This window comes from Garra rufa, chromosome 22, assembly GCF_049309525.1.
Source record: "Garra rufa chromosome 22, GarRuf1.0, whole genome shotgun sequence".
Lineage (NCBI taxonomy): Eukaryota > Metazoa > Chordata > Actinopteri > Cypriniformes > Cyprinidae > Garra > Garra rufa.
The window spans coordinates 31,860,576-31,876,283 of NC_133382.1; the positions used below are offsets into that span (position 1 = coordinate 31,860,576).

Sequence of the window (15,708 nt, forward strand, 5' to 3'; positions counted from 1 at the left end):
TGAAGGATTTTTCTGAAGAACAGCAGGTATTTAACTGTTCAGCACAAACAAGGGACTCATGAACAATGATTTTATGGTCACCGATATGTTTTTTCTGAGGTAAATATGAAGTTACGTGACATTGTATACAAGCTGTTGACGTCTTTGCGCAGTTGAAGCACTGATTGAGCTATTACGGATTTCGGTAAGTTGTACTCTTTCTTTTAACAGTCCTTTGGATGTTTATCCATGGATATTTTGCGCTGAAACTGGTATTAAAGCAGACAAGATGATCAGTTCATGTGCGCTTCAGCTGCCGCTTCTCCAGAACTACAGCGATCTGTCTCGCCAAAACGGTATTTATTGTTTGAATACTGTAATAAAATGGACAGAATTTGAAATCTGAGACTTGGTTTCATATCAAAAATTACAAAGCACTAAGCTTATTGTGACTTATTGAATGGGAGGTGCACTACGTTTCGTTCATTTACTTGAAAACAGGTTAGGCTAATCGATTCTTGGGATTTAAGAATTGATGCCATTTCATAAAAATAAGAATCTCTTAAAATCGAGAAACCAATTATTTCTTACCTTGCCCTCCCAGCAGGCACACAAGGAAGTTGATATTTGGTTCAATTTTGGTTGTGATGTAGGGTGGCCAAAATTCTATGTCAATTCAACATATAATGTCAACGTTAATTTTATGTCCAATACAGACATCAGCTGACGTTGATATTTTGTTGTTTTAGGTCAGTGTTTCTCAACCCTGGTCCTGGGCACCCCAACATTACACATTTTGTGTGTCTCCCTAATTAAGCACACCTGATTGCACTCACCAGCTCATTAGAAAACATCTCCAGGACCTGAAATAGGTGTGTCAGACAAGGAAGACATACAAATGCAGTGTTGGAGGGACGACCAGGATCAGGGTTGAGAAACACTGTTTTAGGTTATGTAATCAAAATCCAATGTTAAGTCAACGTCAAACTGATGTAAAATACTGACGTCAACCCGAATGTCATTCTCAACCAAAATGCAATGTATGTCCGACAGCATGTCTAACATCAACCTAACATTATATTGTTGTCCGGTGCTACCAAATCGTGAAAACTATATATGTGAATTTAGTCCTTTCTCCAGTCCTACTTTGTACTCATGGACGTTTAGCTAATGCTCTGAGTAAGAATAACTGTAAAACCTATTGTGAAAATGAAGTGGAGTGCAGTGGTTCAATGTCGAGTTGAAAAGTTACATTCGTATCTGCAAAGTACAAGCTATGAACAATCACCATTGTGCCCTTGAAGGCTCTTAACGCTATGTTGCTCCAAGGGATTGTTGCTGTAATAAGTGGACTGTAAGTCACTTTGAATAAACGAGTGCTTACTAAAAACAGGTTCTGCTAATCTTTAATAAAATTAATATATAACGGACACAGATCAGTCATGATCCTGTTAATTATTTATCAGGGTTATAACTTGAATCCTGCAAGCAACAGAAAGTCACATGAAGGTCAACACCTCTCCCCATCCAAACAGCTATTAGCATGGCGTGACTGTAAGGAGGCTACTGGCAATCTATTCTGGGTGAGTTGTTTTGCACAGCGGTGAGGGACGGGCTGTAGCTGAAAGTGCTGATGGGACTCCCATGATCCCACGGGGCCAGCTTGTTCCGAAAACCCTCGGCTACCCCACCAGAACAATCCAGGATTGGGAGGGGTATTGTCAAAGTGCTTTGTACCACTGACAGGGGCGTGGAGTGCACAAAGGATGGGCCCTGCACCAGGCAAGGTATAAATGGGTAATCGCCAGTGCGCAACACAGTTTACTGTAGATCATGGCAGTGAGAAGCCCATTTTTTCCACTGTTGCTAATGCTGCTGGGTCTGGCGCTGGACAGAGCCTCCATTCATGCATTCAACCCCAGTCGCCTTCAACAGCACAAAGTCCTCCACCTCGGTGAGAAACTAAACGAAAGCTGACCACTGATATCTTTCAAGTGCATTACAAGTTTGAAAAACTGAATTTACACTTATTTTATGTCTTTCTCAAAGATCCAAATATGGATTTCCTTTCCTTCTTTCCTCTCCTGGTACAACACCTTTCATTTGCTAATCCCTTCATAAATCCTGTGTACCTTGTGTTAGCTTTGTATACATGGTACTTTAACTGACATTGACTTAAGTGTTGTTCTGTCCTTAGACTGGCCGAAGGACTGTGGCCTGTCGCATTTCAAACCAAGCACAGTGGAGCGTATCGTGTCGGGCAACGAAGCGAGACCCCACTCCTGGCCATGGCAAGTTTCACTGCAGGTAAATTCCACTTGATATGACACAGAACGTCTTAAGGTGCAGCGAAAGAGTCACTTAAGCTTGTGTTTATTTTTATAGGTTCGTCCTAGAGGCAGTAAACATTATGTTCATGTGTGTGGAGGGACTCTGATCCACAAGCAATGGGTTCTTACTGCAGCTCACTGCTTCCAGAAGTAAGGCAAATCACCAGTAGAGGCAGAACTTGCTTGAATTTATTTCCCCTGATGCGAATCATTAGGTGCTCAAAGTCATAATTAGCTGAAGACAGTATGTGTCAAGTTGTGCTCTCCGTTACACAGGGGAAAAGCAGAGGATGCTAGTAGCTGGCGTATCGTTTTGGGTAAGCATCAACTGAAAAGATCCGAGTCCGCTGAGCGTGTTTTCCCAGTGAAGAGGATCTACAGGCATGAGCATTTTCGTTATCCAGCCCACAGCGAGCTGGACTATGACATTGCATTGGTTAAAGCTGGAACAGACATCCAAACCAGTAACTTCATCCGCTATGCCTGCCTGCCGCGCAAGCAGATAAACCTTAAACCAGGGCACTACTGCTGGGTGACTGGCTGGGGCGACACGAGAGGTAAAAACTGCATCATACACCCTTGACCCTCATGTATTAAAAGTAGAACTTTTTGTGAAAGCTGATGACTGGAATATATCTGAAATCATCAGCTCATAGGGTTTCTGCAACTGGTCACTTCAAGCGTTTTGATAGGATAACTATTCGATTGTGAAAAGACCAGGTCTAAATGCCCTCTAAAACACTTTAGAGATGGATCAGATCGCTCAAACCACTTCAGGAGGTGGTCTGAGATGCATTTGCCCATTTCCACCACTGATCAAAAAAAAGGTCATTGCGACTTTTTTCTCTGAATTGTAAGATAGAAACTTGTCATTGCGAGTTATAAAGTTGGAATTGTGAGATGTAGTCACAATTCTGACTTTTTTCTCAGAATTGCATGACATGACGCAAATGTGAGAAATAAAGTCAGAATTCTGAGAGTCCAAGTCCAAGTCCAATTTTGAGGGAAAAAAGACTGATATGTTCTCAGAATTGCAGTTCTGTCTTAGTAATTCACAGTTGCATGTTATAAAGTCAGATTTGTGAGTTTTTATTTATATCTCGATATTACTCATAAATGCAAGTTTATATCATGCAATTTTGACTATAAGTCGCAACTGCGAGTTTATCATGCAATTCTGAGAAAAAAATCTAAATTACAATTCTGACTTTATAACTCACAATTGTGAGTTTATATCTCACAATACTGACTTAACTTGTGTGTTATAAAGCCAGAATTGTGAGAACTTGCAATTCTGAAAAAAGTCAGTTGCGAGAAAAAAGTCAGAATTGAGTTTATATCTCGCAATTTTGACTATAACTCACAATTGCAAGTTTACATTGCAATTCTGCGAAAAAAAAGTTAGAATTGTGAGTTTATATATTGCAATTCTGACTTTATAACTCACTAGTTTATATCTCGCAATTTTGACTTTACTTCTCAGAATTTAGCATTTCGAATTTCTCAGCAATTACGAGTTCAAAGCTCCAAATACTGACTTAACTCACAGTTGTATGTTATAAAGTCAGAATTTTGAAATATAATAAAGTCAGTAGTGCAAAATATAATCACAAGATATTATTGTGAGATATAAAAAGTCACAGTTGAGAGATATGAACTTTCAATTCTGAAAAAAGTCAGAATTGTGAGTTAATATGTCTCACAATTCTGACAATAACTTGTAATTTTGAGTTTATATGACACAATTCTGAGAAAAAAAATCTAAATTGTGAGTTTATATCTTGCAGTTCTGAGAAAAAAAGTCAGAACTGCAAGTTTATATCTCACAATTCTTGTATCACACTGTTGTGGTCTTTGATCTTGAAATTAGCTGATGAAGAATAAAATGCAGCGCAAATCTGTTGTTGTAGTTGACATGAACTCGTTAAATTTGCATATAGCATGGGGATTGAAGTTGGATATTTCTGTTGAGCAGAAAGACATTTATGTGGCCTACTCTATGGAACAGTTTTAAAAAATCACATTGATATCTGATCAGAGAAAACACATGAAGAGACCAGGAGAAAACAAGCCTATTTATAAAATGTAAAGAGTGTACAGTAACCGTACCCCACTGCAGTTTCTACCAAGAAACTGGTTAATTTAAATCCCTGAGGCAAAACAAATACTAGCCTACTTTAATGTTTCATTGATATCTTTGAGTCTACAAAGGGAGGTGATTTTGATAATCCAGAATGTTAGTTTGGCATCTCTTCTTCCTCTTAGGCGGGAAAGAAAATGTGTCACTTGCTGAGGCGCTGAACCAAGCTCGGCTCCCAATCATTGACTACAAGACCTGTCGCCAGAAGAAGTTCTGGGGTGACCGCGTGAGAGACTCCATGATTTGTGCTGGCTTCCGAGATACAGAAGGAACCCCAGCAGCATGCCAGGTGAGAAGGCCGTTTTATAGGAAAGCTCATCAAGGTGCCCCATCTTTAGCTACATTTATATCTTCTGTGTTGCTCTTCTTTCTATAAACTCATCAAGGTGCCCCATCTTTAGCTACATTTATATCTTCTGTGTTGCTCTTCTTTCTATAGGGTGACTCTGGTGGCCCTCTGCTGTGCCAGGTTGGGCATGACCGCTGGGAGGTCCACGGCATCGTGAGCTTCGGTCCTATCGGATGCACAGTGGAGAACAAGCCCAGCGTCTTCACTCGCACCGCAGCCTACATCCCATGGATAGAGGCCACACGCATCAGGGACTTCTTCCTGCACTAAGTTCCAACCTCAAAGAATTTCTTGTCCACTTTTGTAGGAAGGAAGAGTCGTTCTAGCATCACTATGTCCCGGGTCTGGCCCATGGATTTGCTCATCCATTTGTGGTCCGTGCGCTGTGAGCTGGTGCACAGCATCACAACCACCAGCCACCAAGTTAGGGTAGTTTGTGCTTGGTTTGTGGGTCGCTTCTCCGCTATGCATGTGAGACGGGCTTCGCTGTAGTACATGAACTGCAAAGTTTTAACTGCTTTCAGCTAAATCACATTGATCTGCATTGTGTGTTTGACAAGCCAAGAAACATCTGTACAAGTCCTGGCTATTCAACATTACACTCCTCAGTTCAGTTGGCCTTGTTTTTTTCTGTAAGGACTGGCACGTTTTTGCCCTGTCATGGGCAGACCAACATTCAGGTCTTAAGGTGCTTTGAAGGTCAGCGTCATGTAGTGATAAAAAAAAAAATTCACCTGTTGTGGGAGACAGTCTCCCTTAAAAAACAATCTAACTGCAGTGGTTTTCACTGAGCAGTGCAGGTAATATCTACACAGGATGGAAATTTAAGCTGCTTCAAATTCCTTCGTGTATCATTATTTTGAGAGGGAGCTTTATTTATTTTTATCATTTATTCTATGCATCTATCATTCACAAGAATTCAAAAAACAGGGTTAACAGTTAAACAGTTTGGGTTAGTGGTATAATACTGCTTGAATGATTAAGAGTGGTAACCAGTAGTTATTCTGGTTGAGAAATATCACTGAAAAGATATTTTAAAATGACCATGTGTGCATATTGTAACATATAACATCATGGACATTCATTCTGGAATATTATAATTATCATTCGTCTGTACTCATTGACTGTTGAAATCAAGGTTGACCTGCTTACAAATAAACCATTTATAAAAAGTATATTTGCAAACTTTTTTAAACGTCTTGGTTTCTTCTCTTCTGCTCACCAAGCTTGCATTTATTTGATCCAAAGTACATCAAAAACTAGATTTAGATTACTCCAGTCTTCAGTGTCACATGATCCTTCAGAAATAATTTGAATATGCTGATGCTGCTGTTTTTTATTATTATAAATATTTAAAATATTTGAGTACATTTTTTCAGGATTCTTTGATAAAATGAAAGGTCCAAAGATCAGCATTTATCTGAAATAAAGTTTTTGGAAGCTGTATATATAGAAATTAATACTTTTATTTAGCAAGCATGCTTTAAATTTATCAAAAAATTATGATAAAGGCATTTGTAATGTTACAAAAGATTTTTGTTTCAAATAAATGCTGTTCTTAACTTTCTATTCATCAAAAAAAAAAACTGAAAAAAGCTACGCGATATTGAGCGCGATATGGCGTAGCTTGTCAGAGATTTACGTCTCTGTGTATTAATTGCCGCTCCAGCGGAACCTGAGCGGAACGCACGTGATGGAGATTTACTACTAATCAAAGCACCGGCTTCATCGACTAAACGCGCCTCACAATATCGTTCGATATATTGTCCAGCCCTACAGGATGGTGTTCTCCCAGTATGAAAGACTGACCATTCACACACAGCAAACACAAATTCTGTATTACATAACTCAATAATATTAATATTACTAAAATCCAAATGAAGAGTCTCAAACAGTGGAAAATCATATTTTATTTCGGATGGTTTCAAACGGGAAGCAGCCACTTGACAAAATGCATCAATCCGCAACAAGAACAGATAAAACTTCATGATTAAAGAATACACAGTTCCTGCATCTTACATCAATAAAGGCATGTACATGAACGACTGAGATGTTACCAGCAAACTCACAGCTAGTCCACACATCTGGAGACAGTCAGGCTCTTCCATTTAAATATTACACTTAACATAACTGATGAAGTTTGTGCAAGTGTTGTGGTCCAAGGGTTTCAAAAAAATGGATGTATCTCCAAAAGGGGCCATAAAAACTAAGAATGGGCTCAGAGTCAAAATAAGTCCATGGTTTGAGCTCTCAGTCATCCTCAGTAATGTGAAGGCGACCTCCCCTTCAGGTGATCCCAGTTGTTGTAAAGAGCATACAGCCCTGACATGGCTAAACCAACAAGACCTCCTCTGGCAGCTCCTTTGAGTCCAGCTGAGCAAAATAAATGAACATTTCTATAAATAAACAGTATGTGTATTATATGTATTATTAGGTTAATGTCACTTTTCCTTACCTGTGGATTTATAAAGCATCCCTGTTAACGTTCCGGCTGCCACTGTGTTAAGGTCATCCTCCGCGCCCCTGGCCTTCTCAATGACCACACCGAACACACTATACAACAGAGCTGTTGAGAAAGAGAAACCAACGTTTTTTATTTTATGCAAAAGTCTCTTAAATTACACAACAGATTGTGCTATTCTTTTACACAAGATGTTTGATTTCAATGGATTTCTTACCCACAGATCCTAGTGTGTTAGCCCATGATGCGCCTTGTCGAGTAACCATGTTCAAAAGCCTGACAGAGCATAGAAAAGGTCAGTATTACAGTAGAATTATGGGTAATACACAATGGATAAACAGTTTCAGTGAATGGCATGCACCAAAATGATTTTAATGGAAAAACTAAACCTGAAAATAAAGTTTTAATTTAACCAAACACCCCCCCCCAAAAAAAACTAAATTAAGATCTAAAATGCTGTTCAGATTGTTGTCAACACATCACCATACCAGAGAGTGATATTCAAAAAGATGTTTAAATTTTCAAAACGATTTTCACTCTTTTTAAAGAAGTCTCTTCTGCTCACCAAGCTTGCATTTGTTTGATCCAAAGTACAGCAAAAACAGTCAAATTCTAAAATATTTTTACTATTTAAAATAACTATTTTCTATTTGAATATATTTTAAAATGTAATTTATTCCTGTGGTTTCAAAGCTACATTTTTAGTATCATTACTCAAGTCACATTTCAGAAAATATTTCAGGTTTCTTTGATTCAGAAGAACAGCATTTATCTGAAACAGAAATCTTTTGTAACATTATAAAATGACTTTATCATCATTTTCGATCAATTTACAGCATCCTTGCTAAGGCTGCACGATTAATCGTTTTTAAACCGAAATCGCGATTTGAAAGGGTGCGATTTTCAAATCGCAAGAGCTGCGATTATTTCGATTGATTATCAAATGTGGTAACAAGCATATAAATCGTTTTTGACAGGTCGCTTCATGTGCATATTACGTCTTCATGCTTATATTACGTTTGATGCAGAGTTTAACCAATAGGGGGCATTTTAACACTGCATGTAGAGACATGCACTGGACGGATTTTTCAGTCCCGCATCCGCAGAAATATGTTTATCTCTTTCAGTTCCCGCCTCGACATTCATGTTTTGTCCCGCTCCTGCCCGCATAAAAGTAACCTATATAGTTTTTTTTCAGTACATCAATTGAATTTACATGAAACAGTTTAGTAACATCTCGTAATTTCACAAAACCCCAGCATAAACGCTCCTGATAAAATATTTGTTATATAGGCTAAGCATCAACATTCACAAACCACTGTTATTCTTAACAGAAGAGCAAGCATGAGCTACTGTGTGTATCCGCAGAATGCAAGCAGACAAAGCTAATGTTGACATCTCAGTTCATATGCGATCTCATAAAGCTCTAACACAATGAATATTATGCACAATGAATCTTTCACAATGTCTACACTTCGTGTGTTTTAATTCGCGAGCACGCAATATTCAGCACTGTGCAAGAATGTTTGAGCAGTGAGTGGATTCTAACTTAAACACCTCTGATGACTGCCTATGTGCTTGCTTACTAATCATAGTTGTAAGTTGTATACTAGTTGTTCTTGCTGCTTTTGTGCAATAGATGAATAACAATATTTTGCTTTTTAGATATTTCTATTTTGCGGGGGTCCCGCGAATCATTTTATTTTCCCGCGTCCCGAACAGCCGCACTCGCCCATCAAATTTTGTCCCGCGCCGCAGTCGGTTGCCTCGGGTCCCGCTATACTCCCGTAGGAGTGCAGGTCTCGTCTCTACTGCATGTACTGAGCAAATAACGTTAACGCCATTTGGAAAAGATGAGCGGGAGCAGCGGCTCAACTTCCCAACAAAGTGTCTCTTAATGTAGGTTATCATCAGTGTTTTACTGATGTAAAATTGTTTACAGTGTGTTTGGATTCATAAAGATTTTAATAATATTTTATTATAAAATAATATAATAATATTTATTTATTTATTTTTATTATAAAAGATTTTAATAATATTTTATTATATAATTTTAATTGTTAATTTTATTTTATTTAAGATACTGTAGTTATTTTCTTAATTTGTCATGATAACTGACAACTTTATTTAAAAAAAGGCAACAATGTTTAAGAGGTTTTAAATAAACAGTAGCACAGTGTAGCATACTTTGTGATTATGCTTGGTCTTCCTTTGGTGCTGTTAAAACCACCATATCAAACCTGTAGCTCTTTTATGAAATAGTAGTAAATCGCATTTTAAATCGCAAATCGCAATTTTGATCAGAAAAATCGCAATTAGATTTTTTCTCCAAATCGTGCAGCCCTAATCCTTGCTAAATAAAATTATTAATTTCTATAATTAGAATAATTATACTAAAAAAACACTGACTCAGCTTTTGAATGGTATAGTGTATAATATTATAAAAGCTTTTTATTTCAGATAAATGCTGATCCTTGGATCTGTCTATTCATCAAAGAATCCTGAAAAATGTACTCAACTGTTTTAAGTATTGATAATAATAATAAAAATGTTTCATGAACAGCAAATTAGCATAATAGAATGATTTCTGAAGGATCACGTGACACTAAAGACTGGAGTAATGATACTCCAGTAATGAAAATTTAGCTTTGATCACAGCAATAAATTACATTTTAAAATATATTCAAATAGAAAACAGTTATTTTAATTAGTAAAATTTTCAAATAAATTGGAACAAATAAATGCAGGCTTGGGGAGCAGAAAAGACTTCTTTAAAAAAAACATTAAAAATTGTACTGTTCAAAAACTTTTGACTGGTAGTGTAAATTCTAATCAAAGTTTACTAAGGAGCGGAAACTTACTGTACGCTTCTGGGTTTTGACCACGGCATGCCTCTAGTTTCTGTCACGCCCATACGGAAACCATTAAGCGCCCCAAAAGCAGCGCCTTCAAAGAAATAAACAACAGTTAAAGGTGATGATTAAAGACAAAGGATTGATCAAAGACTGCAAAAAGACACAAGCCTCACCTGTTATACAGCATCCCCCGATGGTGAAGAAGGCCAGCTCAAAGCGACCACGGGTTTTATTTGCCCCAGTTGGCAAGATGAACTCATCATTGTCCTATGAGAGAAAGACAAGCATCATAATGGTGTCTTAAATGTAAGGGTTTTTTGTATTACTGAAATCCAATGTCCTAATTTATAACCACACTAATATACATTAGGGCATGGATCAACAAATGAAAGCAGATTTTAGTAAAAACTACACTACCAGTCAAAAGTATTTTATAAGATTTTTAATGTTTTTAAAGACGTTTCTTCTGTTCACCAAGCCTGCATTTATTTAATCCAAAGTACAGCAAAACAGTACAATTTTTTTATATTTTACTATTTACAATAACTGTTTTTATTTGAATACATTTTAAAATGTCATTTATTCCTGTGATTTCAAAGCTGATTTTTTGCATCATTACTCCAGTCACGTGATCCTTCAGAAATCGTTCCGTTCTAACATGCTGATTCTGATTATTATTATTACTAATATTTAAAACACAGAAGACTGGAGTAATGATGCTGAAAATTTAGCTTTGACCACAGGAATAAGTTACATTTTAAATATATATTCAAAAGGAAGGTGGTAATTTAAATAAAAATATTTCAAAATGTAACTTTGGATCAAATAAATGCAGGCTTGGTGAGTTTAAAAACTTTTAACTGGTAGTGTATATTCTCAGAAAAACTATGACATTTCTGATAAATATCAGGTCTTTTAATATTTATGTGCAATTTTTTTTAACTACAACTGATGGCTAAAACAATGTTCTGCTATTTTTGCAGCATGTTACCACTGCCTTTTACCGTTAAATGAATTGTTTGAGGTTTTCATGATTAATTCACCAATTAATTTTTCACATTATTAGCCTACGACAAGTTCACATTGATACAACTTACACATTTTTTTAATCCATTAAACCTCTAACATGAGTTTGACTTTGTTAATTCATAAGATAGTGCTGGGCGATATGACGATATATATCGTGGGGACGATAGAAAAGTGTCTATCGTCCTATTTCTCTTCTATCGTTTCTATCGTCTCTAACCTAATTTTATCAATTACTAAAGAAAATATTGCATTAAATAGGCTATGACAAATGTATGATAGTGTCTTGTTGCTGTGCAATGCATACTCTACCCTATAAGTGATAATCAAGAATAAAAACGAACTTTTTCACAAAGAAACTCCGTCTTGTGCGACGTGACGCTGTTGCGAGTGCGACATGCTTTAACTCGTGAGTGCTTAGCAAGAGGTTGAAGATGAATGCCCGGAGTCGCAACAACAAACTGAAACTGCTATGCAGGCAGCAGACAAGAAGTACTTTTACCGACACGTGGGTACGTCAGTGATTTTGTTGCATTTTGGCTTCAAGAGCTCCGACACGGAGCAGAAGACAGTCATGTGCAAACTCTGCCAAAAGACTGTTTCCGCGCCCGACGCTGACGCCTGTTTCACACATACTTCGTCTGCAGTGCGTATGCGTTGCGTATTTTTTTCCGCACACATGTTAACGGATCAGATCATTCACACTGCACGCGGTTGCTGTCCGGTAGTACGTTCCAGAAGCGGTGCGTTTGCAGTAGGGATGCTCATTTCGGTTAATTTTCCTGACCGACAACCGCTGCTCGTTATCCGAACATTAACCGTTAACTGATAAAATTTGAATAATAAATTAGTTTAAAATAAAAATAGAATGCACGAGTATCTGTGATGATACATTAAAAATACAAGCAAATGTTTTATTTTAACGTGCAAACAGCAGCATACAGTGCAACATAAAAAACTGTATTGACATATAACTTAAATTATCACGCATCAGCAGCGGTTCTGAGAACAGAGAAAATCTGAATGAAAAAAAAGAATAATATAAATAGGCCTACACTAAATATGTATAAATTAAATAACTACCTAATTAAGATGACAAAACTAAAACACACTGAATCCTTTTATGCGCTTTGAAGAACTGTACCGGTCTTATTCTTCTCGTCGGACATAAAAAATATATAGCAGGCCAGCCAATACCTCAGTGTGCCTAGTTTTTAACATGTCCACATGCTGTACGGATAGGCAGGACCGCTGCCTGTTAACTCTTAGATCCGCGAAAAAAACACCATCACAAAAACCCTTTCAATTTGCGGTTCGGGACTTCCATCCACTGTCATATGCGTGAGGAGAAGCGCGTGTTTTACAGCGTTCAGCAATAGCCAATCACAGACATGTATGTTGATTTGATTATCACTGTGGCCAATCAGAGGAGGCTATGTTACAATCCACTCACCAACCAAAGTGCCGGTTTCAGTTTTGCTGAAACTACACTTTCACGAACTCTCTTATTAAAACAAAGAAAGTGTTGGCATTATATAAATAAGAGATTAATTGTGCAGTGTAAAGGTTATTTTATTACTTTTTAATAACTTTATGAGATTGCGATGAACTACTCTAAGATGAGTGATAGCTTTCCAGTGATTGTAACGGGAGCGCCTATTGCGCACTTTCTAGACTATAATTCATTCAGAATTTGAATACATTCACTCACGGATTCACTCTCTAATAACCCAATATCGCCTCTTGCCATTGAGTTGCATATACTACATCTGTTTACTAAGTAAAGGTGAAGCGAAATATGTCTGTACAGCCACACTGCACGTGTCGACACGCGCGCGTGAGTAAACAGATAACTTACAAATAGCATTATTTCTTTCACCATGCAGCAAACGTTAAAAAAAAAGAATAGAAAAAAACCCTTTTAAACCGTTTAACTGATAGTAATAATCGGTAAAAATTCTTACTGTCGGTTAACGGTTAAACGGTCAATATGAGCATCCCTAGTTTGCAGCAGTGGAGCGATCCTTTCGGCACAGAGTCTGTTTTTGCTGCGCTGCATGCGCTGAATTAAAGTGACAGCGCATTGTTCGCTGTAAAAATGAACATGGATTGACATGGAAATGTACCATAAATGCATATAAATGCAGTCTACTGTGTTTCACAGTCAACACGTGGCTTTTTGGCTAGGTTTAAAATAGTGCAGTTTTAAATAAACAAGGCAACATAATAGATGCACTTGTCCAGGTTGAAAAGTTCTTTAAAATATGTTTTTTAATAAATATTTAATACGAAAGAAAGGCACAGAGAGCCGACTGCTTGTCTGTGGTAAGTTTTAATTTAAAATATTTGTGATAGCCCAATTTCAATATAAAAAGGAAGCTATGCTGTGTTTAAATGTGTTGCAACTTGCTTGAGCAACTTAATATACAAATCTAGAAGTCAAGTGCATTGAATAATAGCCTACATTGTTTATAATACGTTGAGTTTAAACGTGAATATGTCTAGTATTATTGTATTAGTGTACTGTGATAAAAGAGTATCCCAATGCTGAAAAAGCACGTTTGGATTTGAAATTAAAATAACGGATAAATGGTGTGTTTGTGGTAAACACCCGCGGATCAGGAACGGACTGCAATCGCGTTCTGTGTGGAAGCAAAACGAGTCCGTGCTGCCTCTGCACCGCATACGTAACGCACACGGACTGCAGACGGAGTATGTGTGAAACAGGCGTGATACTTCATTGTGGTTTGCAAATTTTGCACTACAAGGTTGAAAAATGTTTTTTTTTTTTTTTTTTTTATAATTGAGTGCTTTTCTGCTCAGAAACTTGAAATGGCTGTGCATTTTAATAAAAAAATAGTTTATTTTGATAATACTATTTAACTATAATGTGGATAAAAAATGTGAAGGCTACTGTAGCTCTACCTCCACCACATCTGTTGTCATTTGAAACATTTATATTGCTGCACTAAAATGTATTTTTCTCATTTGTGACAGTTCAGTTAAATGTCACTTCAAATAACGAATAAAAATAAAGTTGCAAAAAAATATGCAATGATATTTTTGTCTAACTTTTCAGAGAATAACTGAAAACGTACTTTATTTTGGTATATCGTGATATATATCGTTATCGTGATATAGAATAATCCATATCGTGATACATGATTTTTCCATATCGCCCAGCACTATCATAAGATAGACTCATTTCTTCTACAGAAAACTGTGGTATTACAGAAACTCACCTGTACAAGGTAACGAGGGTCAACATTGAGGTAGGGCGAGAGAGGGCTCATCCCAGTCACTGAAAATGACAGATTACACCCATTATACGTTTTCAGAAATGAACAGATACTCACATCAGCTAATTTGACTACAATGTGATCCAGACTATTAAAGTAAGTAAAGATTAGCCGTATGGCACTTACATGGTACTCCTGAGAGCTCAGTATTTGAATACTCTGGGGTTCCTCCACCGAAAAGGCTTCCGAGTCCCCCTTTAAATCCTCCTGATGCCGGTGTGTTATTATCATCCATGTCTTTAGAGATGATCCAGAGAAAACCGTCTCGACGATCAGACTTCTTCCTTACCAACCGGCGTCAAAAAGATGGACGTTAACGACACCAAACGAATTACTTTATCGACGGTGTTGTTGTATATCGTCTGTTGAAAATCCCATAGATGTAACTGTGCTGAGTTGTCAAGTTTTGATGTTTGATATTTAGACAGTTTCAGTCTCTGACCGAGAGATTCTGTATCTCTGACCTCCACATGCTGCCCTGCCGTAAAGTGAAAGGACGGTGCTGACGTAACACTGCCGTAAAATTACTCGCCTGGTTGCAAAAGATTTCTTCAAATCAGTAATATACACATGTATAACACTAAAATGAACAAATATTAGCTTGCTACAATAAAGTATGTGATATCACTATGAAAAGTATACGATGTCGTCCTGAGGCGATTGGCGTTTGAGAGAGTTCAACCGAACTGACAGTTGATTACACGACATTTTACGACCATCCGTGTTTTGTTGTGAAGGAGAGCTTTTTTTTTTGAGAACAAAAGTTATACAAACTTAAGTAAAATTCATGACATTAGCACAATAAATCGAAACTGAAAATGAAAGTAATCAAGTTGCTGTCAGAAATACAGTTGAGGTCAACAGTTTACATACACCTTACAGAATCTGCAAATGTTACTTATTTTATTAAAATCATATTAAATGCATGGTATTTTTATTTAGTACTGACCTGAATAAGATATTACATAAGAAGAAAAAAATAATAGTTGAATTTATAAAAATTACCCCATTCAAAAGTTCTTAATACTGTGTTGTTACCCGCATGATTCATCACCGTTTTTGTTTTGTTTTGTTTAGTGATAGTTGTTCATGAGTCCCTTGTTTGTCCTCAACAGTTAAACTGCCTGCTGTTCTTCAGAAAAATCCGTTAGGTCCCACAAATTCTTTGGTTTTCCAGCATTTTTTGTGTGTTTGAATCCTTTCCAACAATGACTGTATGATTTTGAGATCCATCATTAACACCAAAAACAACTGAAGGACTCATATGCA

At 37.1% G+C, this 15,708-nt stretch overlaps 2 protein-coding genes across 2 annotated transcripts; one reads left to right on the plus strand and one right to left on the minus strand.

Moving 5' to 3' along the window:
- Positions 1-1,793: 1,793 nt before the first annotated feature.
- LOC141297988 (elastase-1) lies at positions 1,794-5,973 on the plus strand. Its single transcript, XM_073828478.1, has 6 exons — positions 1,794-1,933; positions 2,177-2,286; positions 2,365-2,459; positions 2,586-2,866; positions 4,575-4,738; positions 4,889-5,973. The coding sequence occupies exons 1-6, from the start codon at positions 1,813-1,815 to the stop codon at positions 5,066-5,068; spliced, it is 951 nt and encodes a 316-aa protein (XP_073684579.1). The 5' UTR covers positions 1,794-1,812; the 3' UTR covers positions 5,069-5,973.
- A 717-nt stretch (positions 5,974-6,690) lies between these two features.
- Positions 6,691-14,935, minus strand: timm23a (translocase of inner mitochondrial membrane 23 homolog a (yeast)). Its single transcript, XM_073828633.1, has 7 exons — positions 14,566-14,935; positions 14,383-14,441; positions 10,288-10,381; positions 10,121-10,205; positions 7,477-7,535; positions 7,254-7,364; positions 6,691-7,171 (listed from the first exon to the last, which is right to left on the minus strand). Exons 1-7 carry the CDS (start codon positions 14,672-14,674, stop codon positions 7,059-7,061), a joined length of 630 nt encoding a protein of 209 aa, XP_073684734.1. The 5' UTR covers positions 14,675-14,935; the 3' UTR covers positions 6,691-7,058.
- Between the last annotated feature and the right edge of the window lie 773 nt (positions 14,936-15,708).

Excerpts from the sequence above, each read along its gene's own strand:
- LOC141297988 (XM_073828478.1), top strand. The coding sequence starts at position 1,813 with ATGGCAGTGAGAAGCCCATTTTTTCCACTGTTGCTAATGCTGCTGGGT. Across the intron at positions 1,934-2,176 it reads GCACAAAGTCCTCCACCTCG|ACTGGCCGAAGGACTGTGGC; the intron begins GTGAGAAACTAA and ends TTCTGTCCTTAG. Across the intron at positions 2,460-2,585 it reads GCAGCTCACTGCTTCCAGAA|GGGAAAAGCAGAGGATGCTA; the intron begins GTAAGGCAAATC and ends TCCGTTACACAG.
- timm23a (XM_073828633.1), bottom strand. The coding sequence starts at position 14,674 with ATGGATGATAATAACACACCGGCATCAGGAGGATTTAAAGGGGGACTC. Across the intron at positions 7,365-7,476 it reads TAACACACTAGGATCTGTGG|CTCTGTTGTATAGTGTGTTC; the intron begins GTAAGAAATCCA and ends CTTTCTCAACAG. Across the intron at positions 7,172-7,253 it reads GATGCTTTATAAATCCACAG|CTGGACTCAAAGGAGCTGCC; the intron begins GTAAGGAAAAGT and ends TATTTTGCTCAG.